Genomic DNA, 20,807 nt, shown 5'->3' with positions numbered 1-20,807 from the left:
CGAAATTGCCGATAAATTGGCCAACCGGGGGTCAGCGATTCCCCCACAAGGGCCAGAGCCAATAATCGCAATCAGCTCCGCATAAATCATGGATTGGATCAGCGACCGTGGATGGATGTATGTCCAGGCTTTCTTATGCAGAGCTGTGGGATCGATTCGTGGCCTACATGAACCAAGAACAGACGCATCTGGTTAGTAAAAAAGTAAGGTTCCACTAGAACAACGCATCGGAGCACCAGCCAATACGACTCTCAAATCTCAAAAATAATCGATTTTTCATAAAGCTGGATATGATTTCTTCATGTCATTCTGATCATATTTAGTGGCTGGTCAGTTCGTTTTCAATGAATTCAGTTATATTTATTCGCGTCTGCGAAAACAATAAGCTAACCAAAGAGCCTAGAGAATAGACAAATTTACTAGGTTCAAAAGTGACGTAAATCCAATCCTGGTCCCCAGTCACTCACGCTGTTATATTAGAAATCATCCAAAACGATCTTTACAAAATTTGTAGGGAAGAAAATAAGCAGGAGACTATTGAGCTCCTTACATAATTTTTTTCAGTATTCATTGACAATTCAGCATGGAAAGATTTACGTCTCTACGATGTTTACAAATCGTAGGGTGGGCCGTTACGGGTGGGCCATATAGCGTTTGCTTTTTGAACCACTTATTTTTTTGAGAATGGTAACACAAATGACATTTCAAATGTGTTCTTAATTTACTTAAAGGTTTGACATTTACAAAATGGGACGCTATACGCTTGAACAAAATTGGGAAATTTTGAAACCCTATTTCCAAAGTGGTGAGTCTTCTTCTTCTTTTCTGATTTTCACATCGGTGGCTACGTCAATAAGCAAAATTGTCGGATTTGGGGCTCAGAAAATCCACACGTTACTGTAGAGAAGCAAATCCATCCACAACGAGTCACTGTTTGGTGCGGTTTTTGGTCTGGCGGCATCATCGGGCCATTTTTTCGAGCGTTACCGAGACATGCTCAACGAGTTGTTTCCAAAAATTGAAGAGGATGACATGGAGGACATTTGGTTTCAACAGGACGGTGCAACTTGTCACACTGCCAAAGTTACACTCGAACTTTTGGCTACCGTTTTTGAAAACCGAATAATCAGCCGAAATTCCGATATCAATTGGCCGACTCGGAGCAGTGATTTAAGTTCGTTGGACTATTTTTTGTGGGGAGCCGTTAGGGACAAATGCTATGCGAACCATCCAGAGACGATTGATGTTTTAAAACACGAAATCGAAGTTGACATTCATGAAATTGGAGCCCAAACAATCGAAAATGTGCTTAAATTTTGGATTGAGAGCAACCCGAAGCCATTTAAGTACAGCCATTACATCCCTTGAAAACAACCATTTGGTGCGGCCTATGGGCTGGAGGGATCAGCGGCCCATATTTCATCAAAGACAAGGCTGGCGCAAAGTAACAATGAATGGCGAACACTATCGCGCCGTGGTAAACGATTTTTTGATACCGGATGCCGGATGCCAAAAATTGAAGCTCGTGATCTCCACAACATTTGGTTTTAACAAAACGGCGCTACTTGGCAGACAGCCCGTGGAACAGTGGATTTACTGCGCCGTCGTTTCGTTGCGCATTTTATCTCTCGTCTCGGACCAGTGGATTAGTCACCTTTGGAATTTTATTAGTTTTATTTATGGGGCATGTAAAGTCTAAATGCTTTGTAGTCAAACCAGCTTCGATAGAGGCATTTGAAGTTAACATAACTAAAGTTATTTACGAGTTACCAACCGAAGTCCTCCAGCGAGTCATTCAAAATTAGTGTTTACGGATGGCGGAATTACGGCTTAGTTGGGCCCAAAATTTGAGAGTGAGTATCCTTAAAAAATAAATGTCTTGAATGGTTGTACACTAATAATAAATATTGCATAATCAATTTGTTGTCTTATTTCAATTTAAAATCCGATACCTCTAAATTTATCCCCCTTTAGTATGCTTGTAAAATAGTTACCTAGTCCTAGAATATATTCTTTGGAAAGCCCTTGAAAGTTCAAGAATAATTAACCCATGATTGGCAACTCCGAAAATATTTACCAGCGCTTGAGAAATTCCAACACGTAATCACCTTGTGTACGGGGTGTAACATTTATGTTTATTATTCGAATTCGTTTAAATGAGGCTGCGTGTGATATACCCACATTTTTTCATATCTATAATAAATGAATAATGAGACAAACATTTCAAGGGTTAGGGGTAGTCAGTTCAAAAATTTGGATTTTAAGTAAATCCGACAAATACTTGTCGAGTTATTCAACAATTAACAAAGCGTGCTCGGAGGCTCCAGAGCAGATATCAAAACTTTAAATGTGTTTTTCTCAAAACTATGTTTTTTGAACTGGTGATCAATGTAACTTAAAAACCGCTCGTTCGTGCCTGATCGATGCATTTTTTTTTCAAAATTTTTTATTTTTTTAAACAAATTATTGTCGGTTTTCTTGACGAAAATCTGAAAAATATTTCCTGAGGCGGCCATATTGTTAATTTAATAAAAGAGTTTCGATCAGGAACAAGATTATCTATTAATAAAACTACTTTTTCTTGTCCGATTGATTTTAGATGAATATCCAAAGACTTGTGATGATGACCGCAAGGGACTTCTGGTAAAACGGGCTCCATACAAACAGCGTTAACTTTTACAAATATATATTTTGTTTTTGCAATTTTGCTTAACTTTAGTCGAAACATTATGTATTAATGCTATGTTTTTATTTTTGAAAAACAAATCAATTTACTAGCAAAAAAAAATTATTGAAAATCTTTATTTTTTCGGGCCTCTGACTACCACTAACCCCTTCAAGCTATGGGACAAAAAAAATTACTTTATTTTTAAATTTCTTGATGGCGTGTCTAGCTGCTATTACTGATAGCTTAATTTGGTGCATAATTTTAGGCGCACACATCTACTTTAGCGCAATTTAGGCTGCATTTATTCCAATAGTTGCTCAATGGTAAGGCTTTATTTTATTTTTATTTAATTTTTTTATACCCGCGCGCGCTCCTGCACAAGGGTATTATAGTTTTTTTTTGGAGTTGTATTTGTTTCTCAAATATTTGAAATTTCATCTTTTCCTGTATGTCAGCGCACCGCGCATTAATAGCATTGCTTTTTTTCAATTTTTTTTCTTATTATGTACATATGTATACATATATTTTATATATAAGTTTTCTGATTAAATGGGAATTTTTTTGTTTGCATCTTAATTTATACACATCAATTGCAATATTTTTCGATTTTTGTTTAAGGTATTTTCATGGTGGTTAAATTGTAGCTTAATAATTATTGCATAATCTTAAATGGTGTCTCCTTTTCCCCACAGCCCAAGCTGAGTTTAGTAAAAGTGTTAAAGCGAGATAAGTTAAAAAGAAATTGTTTTCGCGCTAGTCACTGCGCTTTCAAAAGCTGCGCATAATTTTATTCAACCGAGAAACACGTTTTTATATACCAAAGCGATTGATATTAGCTTATGAAGCAAATTTTTATTTCTATTTCTGTTCTATTATTTTGCTTAGCCATAATTCGAGATAAAATGTGTAACCAGCTTTTTTTTGCGTTTTCACACAGCTCATTTGCTGGGAGAATGCCATATTCCAATTTTTTTTACTTAAGCTTGCAAAAATTACCCGCATATCTGTTTTTAGTTTTCATAGAGAGACAAAATGCATTTAAAGCTTAGAGCCGGCTCGCTCAATATTTTAGTTTATTAGATTTTATTTAGTATTTGATATTCAGTTGCAATTGTCTGCCGTTTCCGCCGCCAAATACTCTGAATTCACAGGCCAAAAATTCCTATGACCTTTAAAAATTTCATAATTAACTGCATTTTTTTTGTGCTCGCTGATTTTTCTTACAACTATATTGAACTACCGGCCCATTCTGCGCCAATAGCATACATTTGCTTCATGCAAATATTCCATCCACAAAAGTTCACAAAATTCCGAATAACAGCAAACAAATTTTGGCAACATCCGCATTACGGCTCGTCTAGCTATTGATATTGAGACAGGTAGTAACATATTTACCAAGCTTTATGCATTTATAGGGTTAGCAGTGCGCCGCAACATCGAATACTAGAAATGGCAAGAAAACAAAAGAAGCGAAATATACCCGATTTTCAATAAACTGCATTGTGTACAATATTTTTGAATATTTTATGAAAATATTTATAGCACAGTTATATAGTCAAATGTTCGCAACTCGTCGAATTCAAAGCGCCTATATATTTAGCAGTGTCCCAAAAAAAACATTTTACATACATGCATTTGTTGTAGTTGTTGTTTTTTTTATTTCTCATGTTTATTTAAGCAACTCGTATTTATTTTATTGATTATTTATGGCAAAAATATTACTTTTTTCATACTTTTTATATAATTTTTTTTTTTCGTTTTACGAAAGCTCCTTTCTTTATCTTTCTTTAGTACGCTTACAATATTAGCGTTTCATTCGTATTTATGTATATGTAAATGTATATATCGCATATTTTGTGTTTATATTTTATAATTTATTTCTAAAAACTACTACTAATAAAAATAAAAAAAATAGCAAATTGCTTTAAATGGGCGTTGAACGTTCGATGACAGCCATATGTGCCACAATCATAACAAAAAAATATATACATGCAGCTCTGTGCACTGCCACACAAAAAATTTATACTTTATGCTGAATGAAATGAAGAAATTTCTCATTTACATTTTCCTCATCCATTCATAATTTTTCTAAAAGCATGAGCAATTTTGTCTGCCCTTTCCCGTTCCACCCAACTATCACCTCATCATCACTTATTTCCTAAACGCTTCTTCTTTCGCGTATTCGCGTACGTTCTCAAGTGTGTGCACGTGCTGTCTGTCTAATTGATTTATGTCCAACTCTTAACGCTGCACAAATCATATTCCGAAAGGAAATGTGGCGAAAGAAAACAATAATATTACAAACACAATATATACAAGACAATATTCGTTTAGTTTTGGCATCGGTGATTCTCTCACCCCCGTCAGTTGCCATATTCTAAAAAAATTTACTACTTCTTTTGCTTTGTTGCGGCTACAATTTTTGCTGTGTTGTGTGTGCTGCTTTCCTTGCGACTGCACGACGAGCTGCTGCTTTTGGCACTTATACCGCCACAGCCTTTAGCGGGTGTCACTGCTAACTTTTCAGCTGAAGCAAAAAAAAGAAAAATGTATGAGAAATATTATACCTTATTTGCTGTATTTATAAACTTTTAACATAAATATTATATTAAGATTCCTTCATCATTTCACTTGCACTTAATTACCATTTTTTTGTTGACTATCCCCTGCACTCTTTGCCAAAGCAACGCTCACTTCGCTGCCACCAACACACATCTCGTCGCCATGCTCGTCAATGGTCTGCATAACGTTTACGCCAACTGCGCCTAGAGCTGCTGTATTAGATACGTTAGTCACCGCTATCGTTGCTGGCGTAGCCTCTTCCTCCGACTCATGTGTGCTAGTCGGCGAATCCTTTTCCTCGGCGATGCGTGGCAGCATCTCACCTGGTGTTGATAAGGTAATATTGGTGGGCGTGCCAACAACTACAGCCGTTGGATCTGTTGTATCCAACATGCCGCAACTAGACATTTGAGATTCATTTGATGCTTCTAAACTCCCACCTGAACTTGCAGCGACTGCTCCGCTACCATTATTATTCGCATTAGCCGCGTTAGCACCACCGATACACGTAAAACTTTGTTGCATTGTATTTAACGGCGGTAATGTTGTGATTGCAGTTGTTGCCGTTCCGCCAACACCAACAGTAGCGCCACCAACACCCACATTTGCACCCGTACCAGTATTAGGACGCCAAACTCCACCGATTACGCGTTGTTGTGGCTGTTTAATCGGTGGCGAGCAGCAAAGCGGTGAAATCAGTGTGCACTTTGCCTCGGCACTACGCGGATGTAGACGATCTGGCGAGAGTGCACGCCGTAGTAAGGGTGAGCTTGGTTCGCCACTTTTAGTGCGCACGAAGCCACTTTTTTTCGAACCGCTCGTCTGTACTGCGGGTAGTGAACTGCCGGGGCTATATGACTGTGTGGTATTCGAGGCGCCGGGCTGATGCCCCACAACGGGGAAAGCCAATGGTGACGGTGAACGTGTGGGCGAAGCTGGCAGAGGTGATGGTGACGGAGTTCGTGCCAATGGTGAAAGTGGTATATGGCCAACCGATTTGCGACGATTTGGGGGCAAAGCACCAGCAGCGCTAGTATGTAGCGACTTTACAACGCCAGCACCACTACTTCCCGTCGGGCAAACGACAACGGCATTATTGCCACCGCAACCGGCTGTGTGCAACTTATGCTTGAGGCCATGCAGTGTCGATGGGCGCTGGTAAAGCTGTGGCACCGAAGTAGGCGATACTGAAATGTAGTAAAAAGTTTAATAAAATATGTTTCATTTGAATTTAGTCTATAAATCATACCTGGAATGCTACCACCCACAACACCACCACTGCCCACTGCAGCGCCAGCACCAACCACCCCACCCCCGATAGCACCGGTCGCACCGTGCTGCAACATGACCCCCGACACATTTGTTGAAATTGCCAATGCAGTAGCTTTTGTTGGAGTATTGGCAAAGGTTGGCTGCGATTGTGTGCCATTGCCGCCTGTTGGAGTATTCGGTGCCGACGAAGATGGTGAAGTAGATTGTGATGAATTTCCAGCTGACTGGCAGCAGCTACTGCTATGATAAGAGGAGTCCATAGGAGATAAATTGCGATTGCATACAGTCCCACCCCCAGCTCCACCAGAACCACTGACAATAGAGTTGACTGCGGGATTGGTTGGGGAACCTGCCATACCTGCAGCGATCTAAGGACAGGAGGAAACAAAGTATTTATATGGTAGTAAAGGGTTCTCCTTACATGATTTAAGTTAATTTATGTGTTTCCACGAAAATACTAAGACATATAACCTCAAAAAATGTGGTGCGCGTCGAGATATTTTCCTACAAATAAGGGACCTACCGTATAATTCTCTCCCTGTATTGCTTGCATCTAACCGAAGTTGCGTTTGGATGGAGAATTCTTTGACAAACGCAGCAGAACTTTGACTTCAGGCCCAGGATAAAGCTCACAGTCAGTCCTCATCACTAGTGTTTCGAGCTACTTAGCTGCATGGAGATAATCCAGTCATCAAAGGCAAGGGGTGAAATACAACATGGAGGGGGAAAAGGATGTTTTCCTTCTGGAATGTAGATTGCCAAAATGCGGCCTCTCCTATCCAATTGCCAACCTCAGCTACACACTCCCTGTTGTTAGTACCGAGACTCTGACGACTTTAAACTAACCTTATCAACGAAACTATTTGCTCCCCCGCGAAACAACAGGACATTATATATATCTATATAAATAAGGTTAGTTTACTGAGAATGCAGTGCTTGGTCGAGAAAAATCCGATTCTTTCAAGTAGGGCCTGACTGGTCATCTAAACTGTCATAGGAACGCAATTCGATATATACACCTCCCAGTAAAATTTCCTAGCTAGGATACCTACTTATGTTTACGTTAGGTTAAATTAGCTAGGTGTCTAGGACAAGACACTCGATGGCTCTAAGGCCCATTGTGATACCTGCATTTGATTTCCATCCTCTAACTAAGTTTATTAAACCACTTAGATCTTTTTAAGAAGGTAACTAGTCCCTCCAGTGAGGTATTTTGCAAATTTTCCAGGCCTTCAAAGAAATAATCGCCCAGATATTTGGCACGTCTTCTTCGAGGTGCAGGCCATTCACAGGACAAATTGTACCAACTCAATTTCTTCTTCTTTTTCACAACTCCTGCAGAAGTCATTGCGAGCTACACCTATTCTACTGGATAGGGTTCCAATAGTGCAGTAACCCTTTATAACACCTCTGAGGGCGCTGGTAGTTGGTCTGTTGAATCCAAACAGACATTTTACGATTCAATTTTGGCCAGAGCGCTTTGGAGACCCTGCAGTTAGTAGTCAGAGACCTTCTATTGGTTTCCGCGATTACGCTCAAGTCAATAGTCAACAGTACAGTTCGCTTAGAGGAATGCTTATGTTCTCTACCACTCGCTGAACGTCAAACTTCGAGCCTCTTGCACATATACAATTTTGATAGGTTGTCTATAGGAAAATATTTTATACGAATATTAAAAATATTTAATTTATAGTTGTCTACAGAAAACAATTTCCTTTTATTTACTCCCTACTTTCCCTTGATATTTCTTGCACCTTACCTGTTGTATCTCTGCCGAAGCGCGCTTGTTACTAATCCGCCGAAATAGTGAAGTTTTGCGCTTCTTGTCGTGCTCCTTCTTCGTTTGCTTCTTCTGCCTGTTCACGCCCTTCTTGGCCAGCTTACTTTGCATCAAATCGCGCTTGCGTCCACCACTCTGTATGCTTGTCTGTTCCAGAGGTGTAGCACGTAACGTTACATGTTCACCACCACTCAACAACAACTGCAAGACTTGTGTGTGGTAGAGTCCCTGCACCAGTTCACCATTCACGTGCGTAATCAAATCGGCGGGACGTAGACCAGCCTCAAAAGCCGGGCTACCTTCCTCCACAGCCATCACCAAATGATGCATTGTATAGAAATCTGTGTCTCCGTAGTAAACACGGATCGTATGCACCGTGAATCCAAAGCCACGTGGTCCACGCCTTATAATAATTGGCGGCTTCAAATTAGTAACCAATGGCGAGAGATCGCGACACGGTGAGGTGTCGCGTGAACTCGCCGTACTGGAACCACCATTACCACCGCCGCCGCTGCCTCCTGCGCCACTACCTGGCGATTGTATACCAGCCGCAATACCGCATAGCTGCTGCGCCAACTGCTGATTATCTACAGCACTGGACATCAATGATAAGCCCAATGCCGACGCTGACTTCACAATCGATCGGGACCGATGTTTACCCAAATGTCCATCCATTGACTTGTGATGATGTTGCAATGCAAGTGGCGATTGCTCACGAGTATTCTCCGCAGACGATGAGCCGCCACTCACCGTCTCGTCCTCGATGGATATTGAGAAACGTGGTAGCATATCTCGTGCGCACACACCCTTGCGTTTGCGATGGATTTGCGGTGAGAAATCGTCACTATCTGTGGCGGTAGAGGATTCAGGTGTGCTTCGTGAGGGGGCCGCCACTGCTGGTATAAGCGATGGATGCGGATGTGTTGCTTTAGTTAATGCAGTGGATGCAGCGGATGATATGGCATTGGACTCTTCGGCAGCGGCCGTGGCAATTGCAGCTGCTTGCGCAGCAGCGGCACTCACTATCGTGGCTGGTGGAGTAGCGGGCGTGGTAATTATCGAAGTAGTCGATGGCGGCATGCTGTGACGTTGCGATTGGCGCTCACGCTGTTGCAAATAAGCAGTGCCACTACCAGCGCTGCTAGCAGGAGAGGCTGATGGGCTGGAGATTGAGGACTGCCGCAGAAATTGATTGAGCATACGCAATTCGTTGTCGTTGCCGATGGTGATGTTGTGCAATAGTTCCGGCAAATATTCGGCATCGGGCGTGGATGGCACTTTGAGGCAGCCAGATGTTAACTGTGTCGAAGAAACGATATAAATGAGATAAACTTCCTATACCTAGTTTTAGAAAATTGTCACTCACATCAAGTTTGCGTAATTGAGGTGTTGCTAGCAGCTTGTTGGCAATAAAATCGCTGCTCATGCTTGGTGACAATGCAGAGCTATTTTTACATTTTACCAGAGCCAATGACGTGTCCACCACTGTTGTGGTATTTTCGGAGGCAAACGAATTGCTAGATGTGGTTGCAGTGCTGGTTACAACGTCCTTTTTGCCATCAGTTTGGGTAATAGCATTGCCTGATGCGGCACTGGAAGCAGACGCCGAAACGGACGTCACGCTGCTGGTAGTCGGTGTCATTGTGGTGCTGGAGCTGGTCGACGGCACACGCGACCACGAATAGTGTTGTTTGCGATATTGTGGGGTTAGCGATGAAAATGAACCGAAAACTGGCGTGTCGTCAGTGTCGTCAGTATCTTCACCAGCCAAATCGTGATTGTATCGATCCATACGTGCTGTGGGTTAATTACGGAAAGATACAAAATCACACACAAACTACAAATGAACTCTAAAGTATACTCACTGTCAAAATAACTCGTATCGTCCTCAGTGGATAATTGTGGCACAAATTCAGCCTTCTGCCGCAAAAGCGAATTCCAATCTAAGCCTATAAAATATACGTGTTCTTTCACCTCCAAAGCTCCACCCTGGGTACCTAAGCGTTCTCGTGGATTTTGCTGCAACAATTGTGTTATAAGATCCTTTGCCTCAGGCTGTACATCCCAATCCTCACTATCTGGCCACTCAATATCATCGTTAACAGTGTGCGCGAAAAGTTCTTCGGCAGTCTCGCCGAAGAATGGAACACAACCAATCAGGAATTCATATAATATAATACCCATTGACCACCAGTCAACCGGTTTGCCATAGCCTTGTCGTAGTATCACTTCCGGTGCTATATATTCAGGAGTACCGTAGACCTGAAATAAAGCTCAAGTGTTTAAAAATCATTGTTAACCGGTCTAATGGTCTCGAGATGCTTACTTGTTTGTCGGAAAACTGTCTTGTCTCCGAATCAATGTAGCCTTCGTATAAATTTGTTGCCAATGACATTAAACCCATTTTCGATAAGCCGAAATCGGTGAGCTTTATGTGCCCTAAAGCCGTGATCAGTAGATTATCGGGCTTGAGATCACGATGCACAATGCCATAACTATGCAGATATTCCACTGCTAATACTGTTTCCGCAAAATAAAAACGCGCCATGTCAGGTGGCAACGGGCCGATATTCTTCAAAAGCGTCGCGCAATCGCCGCCCTCGACATACTCCATTACCAAGCACAAGTGTTTCTTCGTCTCGAATGAGCAATACATACTGACCACGAACGGATTGTCGGCGAAGGAGAGTATATCACGTTCGGCAAACACCTGCTCCACCTGATTGCGCAGAATGAGATTATTTTTGTTAATTTTTTTCATAGCGAAACGTTGGCGCGTAGTCTTATGCTTAACCAGGTACACCGCACCGTAGGCGCCATTTGAGATCAATTTTACGATATCGAAATCGTGTTCGTTTGGTATTGGTTGCGCTGTTTGTGTGGCTTGTTGCGCTGTGGAACGTTGAGCGAGGGTCGTTGTAGCAGTGGGCGTGGCATTGGCCACCGCTGTACAAATAGCTGCAGCAAATGAGGGCATTGGCACGTCAGGACCACCTGCCACCGGTGTTTGTGGTGGTTGTAGCGGTAGCGGCGGTTGTGGCGTGCACGTGCCACTGCCTGCTGCATGTGCATCACTGGCTAGTAGTGTGTTCGATGAGTTGAAATTGGCTGTGACGCAAGTATGCGGAGAATTTAATAGCAATGGGATAGCTTGTCCTTGTGAAGCATCTGTTAGTGCAGCAGCATCAGCGGTCGATTGATTGCCTTCACAAACCGCTTCAGTTTCCTTCATCTCTTGTTGCATTTCAGCAATCGGATCGCGATTTAAGCCTAACTTGTGTATAATGTATTGCGGTATATCGGCCTTAATCCCTTGTATTGCCTTTGCCTGACCTTCGGCAGCCTCTAGAAGCTGATAAAACTCCTCCGGATCGAATTCTAAGCATTCAAGCAAACGTGCAGGACGCGATATGATTAGGAGTAATTTTTTTATTACACCAGTTAGCTCAGCGGCCGCCTCTGGCGATTTATCTTTCGTTTCCAACAGTAAACGTTCGAGATTCTCACTCATTTCGTAAAAGTAACGCGATGTGATTAACTTTGCCTCAGACTTATGCAAGCAGTCTCGCGCCATTTCAAGCACTTGATGATGGACAAACCTGCAGGAAATAAAAAAAGGTTATTTTAAGTCATAACACACATTTTAGTCATTTACCGAACAATTGGCTGCGAATCACGAAAACTATTGCATGCTACACTCTTATTCTCATTTATAAAATGCTTTAAGCGCTCCTCCATTTGTTGTGTAGCTTTCGGAAAGCGTTCTTTGTACAAAGTGTTCATCATAGCAATCTCGTTATCCACTATCGGTGAACGCGACGGACTTGAGAGCGAACGCGAACGTGGACGGTGAAAGGGCGACATGCGACCAGCAAAGGCAACAGAGCCATTGTTATTGCCGCTACCACTACCGCTACTACTGCCAGTGGCACTAGGCGTGCCTGAAGCATGTACTCCAGCAGCTAAGTTAGCAGCGTTTGCAGGTGTACCAGGCACCGCACCAGCAGCAGTAGTGACAGCAGCAGCACAGACTTTCCCACCGCCACACAAAACATTGCTGTCAGCACAACAGTTTTGACACGGCGGACGCGGTTGGGGATGCTGTGTTGGAACAGTAGCGAATTTGTTAGACTCTAGGAAGCTTGAATGGCTGTTGCTGTTGAAGCTAATTGTATTCGTTGTCGAATGTGGGACGGATACTATTTTGCTCGTTGTACCTGTTGCTGTAGTTGCTGGTGTGGGCGTTGATGGTGTATATGCGCCGGACATCAAGGCGCAGTGCTTTTGGCAGTGCACACGTGGTGCCGCTGCAATGGCCGCCTGTAAATGCTCCACACAACATGTTATAGCATTAACATATTGTGCAGCATCATCGCTGGGTGGAATGTTTTGTAACTGATGCAGCGCTTCTTGGCTGGAGCACTGTGACTAAATAATAAATATATATTTATTTAGATATATACTGAAGATATTGTGGATAGCTTTTTAACTCACCGACAAATTTGAACTACCGGGCGTAGTGCCATACCCAGAAGAAGGCAGAGACGCCACCGACCACCGCCTGCCATCGCCCCGACACGATGCAATGCGTTTTATAGGCGCAAATGGAAATTGCATTGGTGAATTTATGCGTGGACTGTCGATGGGGCTTGCAGAGTAGGGCGAGTGCGACCGCGGTGAAGTTGTGCAAGCATTTATGCCAGCCGTAACCAAACTCAAACGATGATGTGCAACTCCGCTGGACGTGCCGCCCACACTACTTCCGCGCATTACCACGCCATGCAAGTGATGTTTACCAATACCTAAACCAGCACCACTGCCTGAACGCGAAATGTTCAATGCGTTCGCTGTAGAGGCAGCTGCAGATGTGCCAGCGGCGGCACAGCTAACGGTGTTCGGTGAAGAGTTGCAGTGATGCATTGTTGCATGTGCCTGAACGTTACATGTGGCTGACGAATGCGACTGTGAGAGCACATGTGGACCGGTACTGAAGCAGCTAGAGGAATCACCACGCATATAGCTGCCGGTGAGACAGGGTGCAGACTTGCCGAGCGAAGAGTTACGCATACGCACCAGATTTGATGTATCTAAAGTGTAAGAAATTGAAAATGCACACAAGAAATCTAATGAAAAGACATTACACTTACCATTGCTTGACGAGCGCATGGAGTAACCATGTTGATAGGAGATTTTTCGCAATAAGGCATTGTAGCTACGTCCTGGTAACGACACTGAACTACCCGATAGTCCACCCGAAGACGACTTGGTCAAGTTCGAATTGCGTAACAGTGAATGCGAAGTTGTCAATGATGCAGTGCTATTGTTTTTATCGCCAGAGGTCACTTTCGGTGACGTGGTCAATACTTCCAGCCCCGTAGACGACTTAATAGCACTAATGTCCATTTCTGGCTTGCTATTGATGCGCAAACTACCACCACTGCCACCACTCGCGCTTAATTCCTGATCGGAGTCATCAAATACCAGTGCACGTGCCGAGTAACTTGATTGTGGACGCATACGAGCCATAGATGCAGTACTCAAGTGACGCTTTGCTACCGGACTACCCGTTGAATTATTATTAATTGAAGAAGACTTGTTAGAGCTAGCTGGCGCTGATGTGACACTCACGTTTCGGCTACCCGGCGGACTAATCGTTGTGGCAATACTATCGTCTGGTTGAAAAGCGGCACTTAGCATTTCAAGCAACGAAATGTTGGGCACCTCATCACCCCTACTACCACTGCTTAAATTGGTGGCGACATCACAGCGTTTATGTGGCGTTGAAGTAGAGATTTTTACACCACCGCCACCACTGGCACTGCAGCTGGTGGCCGATAGGAATGATGTGGTGTTGGTGCTAGTATTTGTAGTTGGTGCATCGCTGCAGGTGGTATAACTGTTTGATGAATTTGTAGTAGTTGATATAGTTGTATTTCTGTTATTGGTGGGGGTGTTAGTAGAGCTTATGGTGGTGGGATGAGTTATGTTTGTATTGCTTGTACGCGATTTTGGCTCTTCTCGACTCATTGTCACGGATAATCGAACAAAAGTTTGCTCGTGTTGAATTTTTGTTCGACTTTTTAAGCTTTTGAATGGGTTTCCTATTAGTTATTTATTTCAATTACATTCTTGCTCAACATTTTGGCTCTTCTTATGTTAATGATTGTATATGCGAGTAATGACTGTGGGAAAGTACAATAATTTTTTTATTTTTATTATTATCCTGCTCGATTTTCAAGTTTACTCTCAATTATTGCTACTTTCTATCCGTTCATGTTGATTCGCCAAATATTGCTGGTTGGAGGTGGATTGCCGCAGCGCTGCAGTTGGTAAGCATTTTAATATATATTTTTTTTTTTTTTCAAATCTATATTGCAATCAACATTATGAAAAACCTGTTAAAGAATTAATAAATTAGTAAAAATTTAGCCAGATTAATACCATATAAACACAAGTACTTATAATCTGATGCAATAGAACTACTTATAGATAAAATCAGTAGCCTAACCTAAATTTTAAGAAAAAAATTCCGAGCTTTGTCATTGCCTGCCGAGGAGCGACCGCTATTAGAAAAAAACTTTGCCTATCATTTGGTGTACTTGGTGCACTTCCGAATGGAAGTCATGCACCAACCGATTCGGCCGCAAACCGAGATTTCTATCACATCCGTGGCGAAATTATAAACAACCGAACTCCACTATTTATCCAATACAATGTTATTAGGTCTATTCTAGTTATATGACGTACGTAAATATACACACACATACAAAAATTAAAAATGTTTTATTTACACTTTAAGTGTTTTGTTTCATATTAAGATTGATAAAAACGCTGTGCAAACAAATGTAACAGAGTGTGATTAAGTTGTTAGCAATTTAATAAAGATTTAAAATCAAATGTCAAACAGGACAAAACACTTGATAAATTAATGATTGTTAAGACGTCATTTTAAACCTTTTAAGGAATTTACTTTTAGATATTTTAGTACTTTAGCTTGGTGCATTAAAAGAGATATTTAACTTGAGGAGCTAAGTTATCTGGTATTACGCATTTTTCTAATCTGTTTCCTTTTCAAATAAAATAAAATAAAATAATGACATTGATTTCTTGACTTTTGACGACTGCGAATAAATCATAAAGAGATACAACGATTTTTTAATTAAATAAAACAGAATAACTAAGATATCGAACTGAAATTTATTCCAGTTATAATAAAAAAATTGGCTTTAAATAAGTAATTCAATATTGCTCATAACCACCGCGTGCACGTTTGAAGTTATCGGCTCTTTGAACTGCACTTTCCATCACTACTCCACACATATCGACTAGTGCATGGAAAATTTAGTCATTCATATTTTCATATTTTTTTTTAGTTAAATTTTAATTGCTTTCAAAAACTAACGAAGATATCCTAACCTAAAAAGAAATCCAAAGACGTTAAATCGCACGAGCGAAATGACCATTCGTTTGGAAAATTTTTCAAATAATCACCCCCGGCATGAAATTCAGACCATACGGTCACTTTTTATAGAACCTGTGGAGTACCCTGAAAAACACGCGCCTATTAAGTTAAAAATTAGCTTCATCGCTGTAGATTAGTTTTCGATGAAATCCACTTTTGAATTACGACCACCAACTCGCAATTTCAGTAGTAAATTTTGATAATTTTCTAAAGTTACTCGTTCGTGAACTGCACCTTAAGGGGGGATTCTACTGTAAAAATCAAATTTTCATGGATTTTGTTTTCATACTTGTATTAATTTAATTAGTAAAAAAAAGTTTAAGGTTACATAAACACAGGTCTTGAGTGTACAAAAAAATTTTTTAAATTTATTTTCATTTCAAAATGGCAGCTGTACAGCCGCTCCCCCGAAACGCCTTTTGAAATCTGCCCACACTGACGCGCATTTAAAAAAAATCTGAAATGAAAAAAACCAAATTTTTTTTATTATATATCATTATTTTTAGTTGTTAAGCCTATTACTTGCAAAAAAAAAATTTTTTTGTAAAATTTTTGAAGTTTTTTAAAAAATCGACATTTTTTTGTTGTCATTTTGTTATTAAAAAAGGGGTTATAAATAATAAATTTTTTCCCACCATAGCTTTAAAAACTAGTAAATATTGTTAAAAATATACTATCAAAGTTTGAGCTTGATATGTTAATTTTTCACGGAGCTGTGATGTGGGCAATTTTGAAAACGTGGTTTCGAGAAAAACACGCTTAAACAATTTTTCATACTTACAGCATATGACCGTAAACCGCCCGAGCGCTCAGTTTATACCTGCTTTGCTAAAACTTTTATAACTTGAAAACTATTCAAGATTTCTTTTTAAGATTTTCATGGAACATTCTGGAGTTGTTTCTGAGTATGTTTCAACAAAAAGTAAAAAATCGATTTTTTTTAAGTTTTACAGTAGAGGCCCCCCTTAATGAAAATGCAAACTTTGAATGACGTTTTGACATTTTCAGACGATCAAAAAAATTACGTTACATTTGTATAAAAAAAAAACATCTTTTGTTCGCCGAAGAGCACCAAATACGCATTATCAGTACTAAGAACGAATATTTGTTTCAAAATTGCTGAACATACTTTAGATGAGTATTAAGAAATTCGAGTGGATTTATGCGCGACTACCATTCGGTAGGTTGGCATTGAGGCGTGTAAACATTATTAACATTAAGTTGAGCTCAGGGTCAGAATTTAAATCAAACACACAATTTCGTGTTGTTTTATTTTTTGGTTGGTCGATATATGGATTTTAGTCTGAAGTTATCCTCACATGAAAATGTTATGATAATCAACCAAAGCAGGTAGTACTCGTAACAGTAGAACAGCTGATTTGATTTTTTTCTACTTATTTATAATAGATTGTTATTTAAATTGTCAATCTTTGTTTATAGATTTTGATATTTTACGGTCCAAAAGCGAAAACGAAATGTATTGCTCTTACTACTATTTACTTACTTACTCACTACTGCGTAAATCAAATTTTCTCAATAATAGCCATGTTTTTTTAATGCATATGTATCTGCACCAACAAAACGCCCATCGACACCTGCCTATAATCTATAATCTACACTTGGCATCACTGTTAAATAAATATCAGAGAAATATTTATTAAAGTAAATTTCGCACTGGAAAATGCAAGTGCAAAAAAGTTAATATCTTACTTGTTTTTTGAATTGGGAAAGTGTTCGTTAGAAAGGAATTCGTTTAATATTTACGGCCGGTAAAGCAGATTGTAAAAAGACGATAAAAACTACAATACATAACAAAATTTGGAAGCACTGGTTTCATCCGCAACTGTTTCCTAAGCGCCAATTCTGCCAATTCTCTTTTCCGATATTAATCAAAGGCGCCTTCGATTCGCCACTTCTCTACTCACTATGCTTGGGCTCTGTTCACTTAACGTAAAATTTGCATGTGTTATGAAGCAAGAATCACTGCTAGCGAGTATCTATGGTTATACCTCATAAAACTCTTGTTGTTGTTATAGCAGCATAAACATTCCCTATACATATATGGGGAATGCTGCTGAAGTGACAGTCCTTGGCCGGATATAAATCCGGGTCATTCCGGTAACGTAGAACCGACTGTCGTGGGAACGTCCTCATAAAACTCTCTATATTCAATGCTGCCAATTCTCTTTTCTGATATTATGCAAGTCTCATTACTAATACTCATTAAGTACTTCGAAGCAAATGTCTTTTCCAGTGCTGCCTAAGAGTATTTAACTATGCCAGTGGCATATCTATTCGCCTTTCGGTAACGCATTGCGAATCGAATACTGCTATAATAGAGCAACGTAGCAAAAACAAAGCCTATTAGAGTAGAAGCTCGGCCTAAATCACTTTCAGCTGGTATACTATGTATTATTATTTTTAGAAAAGACGATATTATTATTACAAGATTGTCAACAATGTGCAAGAGGAAGAAATTTATTACTTGTAAAACAAATATATACTATATCTCCAATATTTTACATCCATTCACACATAAAATTACTATTTTCTCCCCACAAAGACAGATTCAGGTAGGGATTTGGATTTACGAAATATTTTGAGAATGAATGTGTTGTTATTGTTGTATTAGCAATAATCCCTACAATCTGCAGCTAATTTGACAACTCTTATCCGAAGTGTATTGAACTGCTACAACAACAATAACAAAGATGGATGGCACAAGGAATGAAGAAGAATAGGTGCGAATGCATAGTCTTTGTGCATCAAAGATTTTACATATCAATTACCGACGCAACGTAAAATATCACTTAATGGTGAAAAAGATTATCCATTGAATTTTAAGGTTCACACTGATAAAGTCCTCGACTAAATGACAGTAGGGGCACGAACTTTGTTGCCTCTTTCTTGATGACAACATTTCGCTGGTTTATTTGTTTCCTTCTCTAATTTAAGAGATGGAAGAACCAAGCCCACGACTGAATGCGTTTCTTCTAAAATAAGTTAAAATACACGATGCTACTGTAAGATACGACAAAACCTGTTTAGAACATGATTAGTATCCCTTTAAATACTTTTAAACGCTTTCGAGCAAAATATGGTACTGAAGTACACGTTTTTTATATTTTATCGTGGTATTCTGAAAATTCTTGTTATCTTAGAATTAAAATTATTTTCTTATGACTTGAAACTTTCATTAATTATTAATCCAGTAAATGAATTTTAAATAATTTCGGAATAAAAAAAACTCATATTCAGCATTTAATTTAATTAAGTTTTTCAATATTTTCTATTTTAAAACTAGTATTTTATCCTACAAATATGACCATTTGTATGTATGTAGGTATGAAACATGCTAACTTTCACTTGATCATTACCTTCATCAAAACAAGACGGCGATACGGAATTTCGCGGGGCAAATTATGGCCGCCAAACAAAATTTCGAAAAACAAAAAATACGAATCAATCAACATATGAAACGACAACAGCACACTCACTTAATTAAAATAACATTTATGAAAAATTGCAAAAATATTTGGAGATCTTAATCACTCAGTATTTTAAGTAGAAAATAAGTCACACACTCTTACCGAAGATAAACGTTGACTGACCGAACTGAATGGCTTTCCATTGCTTCCTTCTAATTTATTTATTTGGCATCACATTTACAGGCACGAGTTGTATCATACTGTACATACTTCCATACACACAGGGTGGTTCAAATAGATACATATAACTAATTTTGAATCATATGGTATTTTCACAATGACACCTGTTCTTCGAATACCAGGGCGAACTCATTCAAGATGGTGGTACAAAATAAACTGATTTTGTAATTTTGTATCTTGATGGCCAAACTCGCTTGTTCATTTGTTGTTGCTCCTAGGCCGTGACGCCAGCACAGAAACAAAGCAAACGAATACAAGAGGAGAAATAAACGAGAGCAAGTGCAAAACAAAGAAAAAACAGGCTTTAATATCATTCGTAATTTCATAATTTAGCACGTGACCACTTCTTTTTATTATTTTGTTTAATTTAAAAATCAAAATAATCACTGGCCGATTGATTTTCTATGCTGATGTCACTAAAAACAGCCGATTTTTACAAATTCGACACGAACAAAGTATGCATACATTCAGAGCGGTCCAAATACAGGCATCTGGTTTTAACCTCTAAATGATTTTGAACGAGCAGCCCTCGTGTGTTGTGGAATACTCTAACGCACCAATCCGAATGCTGCTCTGAGATTTCGACGTGTTCGTACTACATTGTCATTTGCTATTTTTATTTTTTATGTTAAATACAAAATAAAAAAGTCTGATGTTTTGACTACATTTTTGTGAAAAGAACCCGAGCATCAAGTGGTTAAATCATGAGTTATTTTATGACTGACAGCTTTTTCACCTCCGCGTGTGGTGGCCTATTTTTGTTTTTTTTGCCAAATATATGCAATCGAAATATTAGAAAATAATTGGTTTATTTTATGACATTTTTAAAGATAAGCTTGTATTTGAACTACCCTTTACATGCCTACTATATGGTAGCAATTGTATGAAACAGCAGAACCGAAACAGATAGTAGCGCTGAGAAGATGGAAAGCTGTTGACAAATAAAGCAATAATATATACATACATACATACATACATACATATAATATTTAAGGATATAAAACTCTACATAATAAAAAACTTGTTACTGTTTTGTCATCGGAACTATAAAATTTATTATTATTTCGGAAAAATATTTAGAATTACGTAAGCTGAACTGATTTGAGAATACCCCCAAAAATCGAGTTTTTATAAATAAAATTATATAACTAAAATTAGTTTTCATTAATAAATAAAATCAGTTAAAAAAAATGTAAATAATACTAGTTTTTATAAATAAAATTAGTTTACAAAAATTGTATAATAATACTAGTTTTTATAAATACTTGACTCTAAAAAATCTTTTCAGAAGATTTTAAAAGCTAAATTTTTCAAAATTGTATTAACAGAATCAAAATATTGATATTTACGAAAAAATATGGAACGTGAATGGACTAATTTTCCAAGAAAGTAAAA

The 20,807-nt window shown here is 39.2% G+C and overlaps 1 protein-coding gene across 4 annotated transcripts in view; it reads right to left on the bottom strand.

The window, feature by feature from the left end:
- Positions 1 to 1,498: 1,498 nt before the first annotated feature.
- Positions 1,499 to 20,807, bottom strand: part of LOC128860059 (microtubule-associated serine/threonine-protein kinase 1) — a 33,070-nt gene continuing 13,761 nt past the window's right edge. Inside the window, exons 2-12 of one of the 4 annotated variants that reach the window (XM_054097293.1) lie at positions 14,543 to 14,677; positions 13,430 to 14,464; positions 12,777 to 13,369; positions 11,938 to 12,710; positions 10,609 to 11,881; positions 10,148 to 10,544; positions 9,649 to 10,079; positions 8,262 to 9,581; positions 6,480 to 6,870; positions 5,314 to 6,417; positions 1,499 to 5,195 (exon numbers count right to left, since the gene is read on the bottom strand). In XM_054097293.1, the coding sequence (XP_053953268.1) occupies positions 5,059 to 5,195; positions 5,314 to 6,417; positions 6,480 to 6,870; positions 8,262 to 9,581; positions 9,649 to 10,079; positions 10,148 to 10,544; positions 10,609 to 11,881; positions 11,938 to 12,710; positions 12,777 to 13,369; positions 13,430 to 14,309 (7,299 nt within the window). In that variant the 5' untranslated portion in view covers positions 14,310 to 14,464; positions 14,543 to 14,677 and the 3' untranslated portion in view covers positions 1,499 to 5,058. Of the gene's footprint in view, positions 5,196 to 5,313; positions 6,418 to 6,479; positions 6,871 to 8,261; positions 9,582 to 9,648; positions 10,080 to 10,147; positions 10,545 to 10,608; positions 11,882 to 11,937; positions 12,711 to 12,776; positions 13,370 to 13,429; positions 14,678 to 20,807 lie in introns of those variants that run through there. The other 3 variants (XM_054097290.1, XM_054097292.1, XR_008454213.1) reach the window with 3 other exon arrangements.

The sequence above is a fragment of the Anastrepha ludens genome, chromosome 4 (assembly GCF_028408465.1).
Source record: "Anastrepha ludens isolate Willacy chromosome 4, idAnaLude1.1, whole genome shotgun sequence".
NCBI lineage: Eukaryota > Metazoa > Arthropoda > Insecta > Diptera > Tephritidae > Anastrepha > Anastrepha ludens.
Note: the sequence above shows the minus strand (reverse complement) of the source record. Positions and strands in the feature narration are given on the sequence as shown.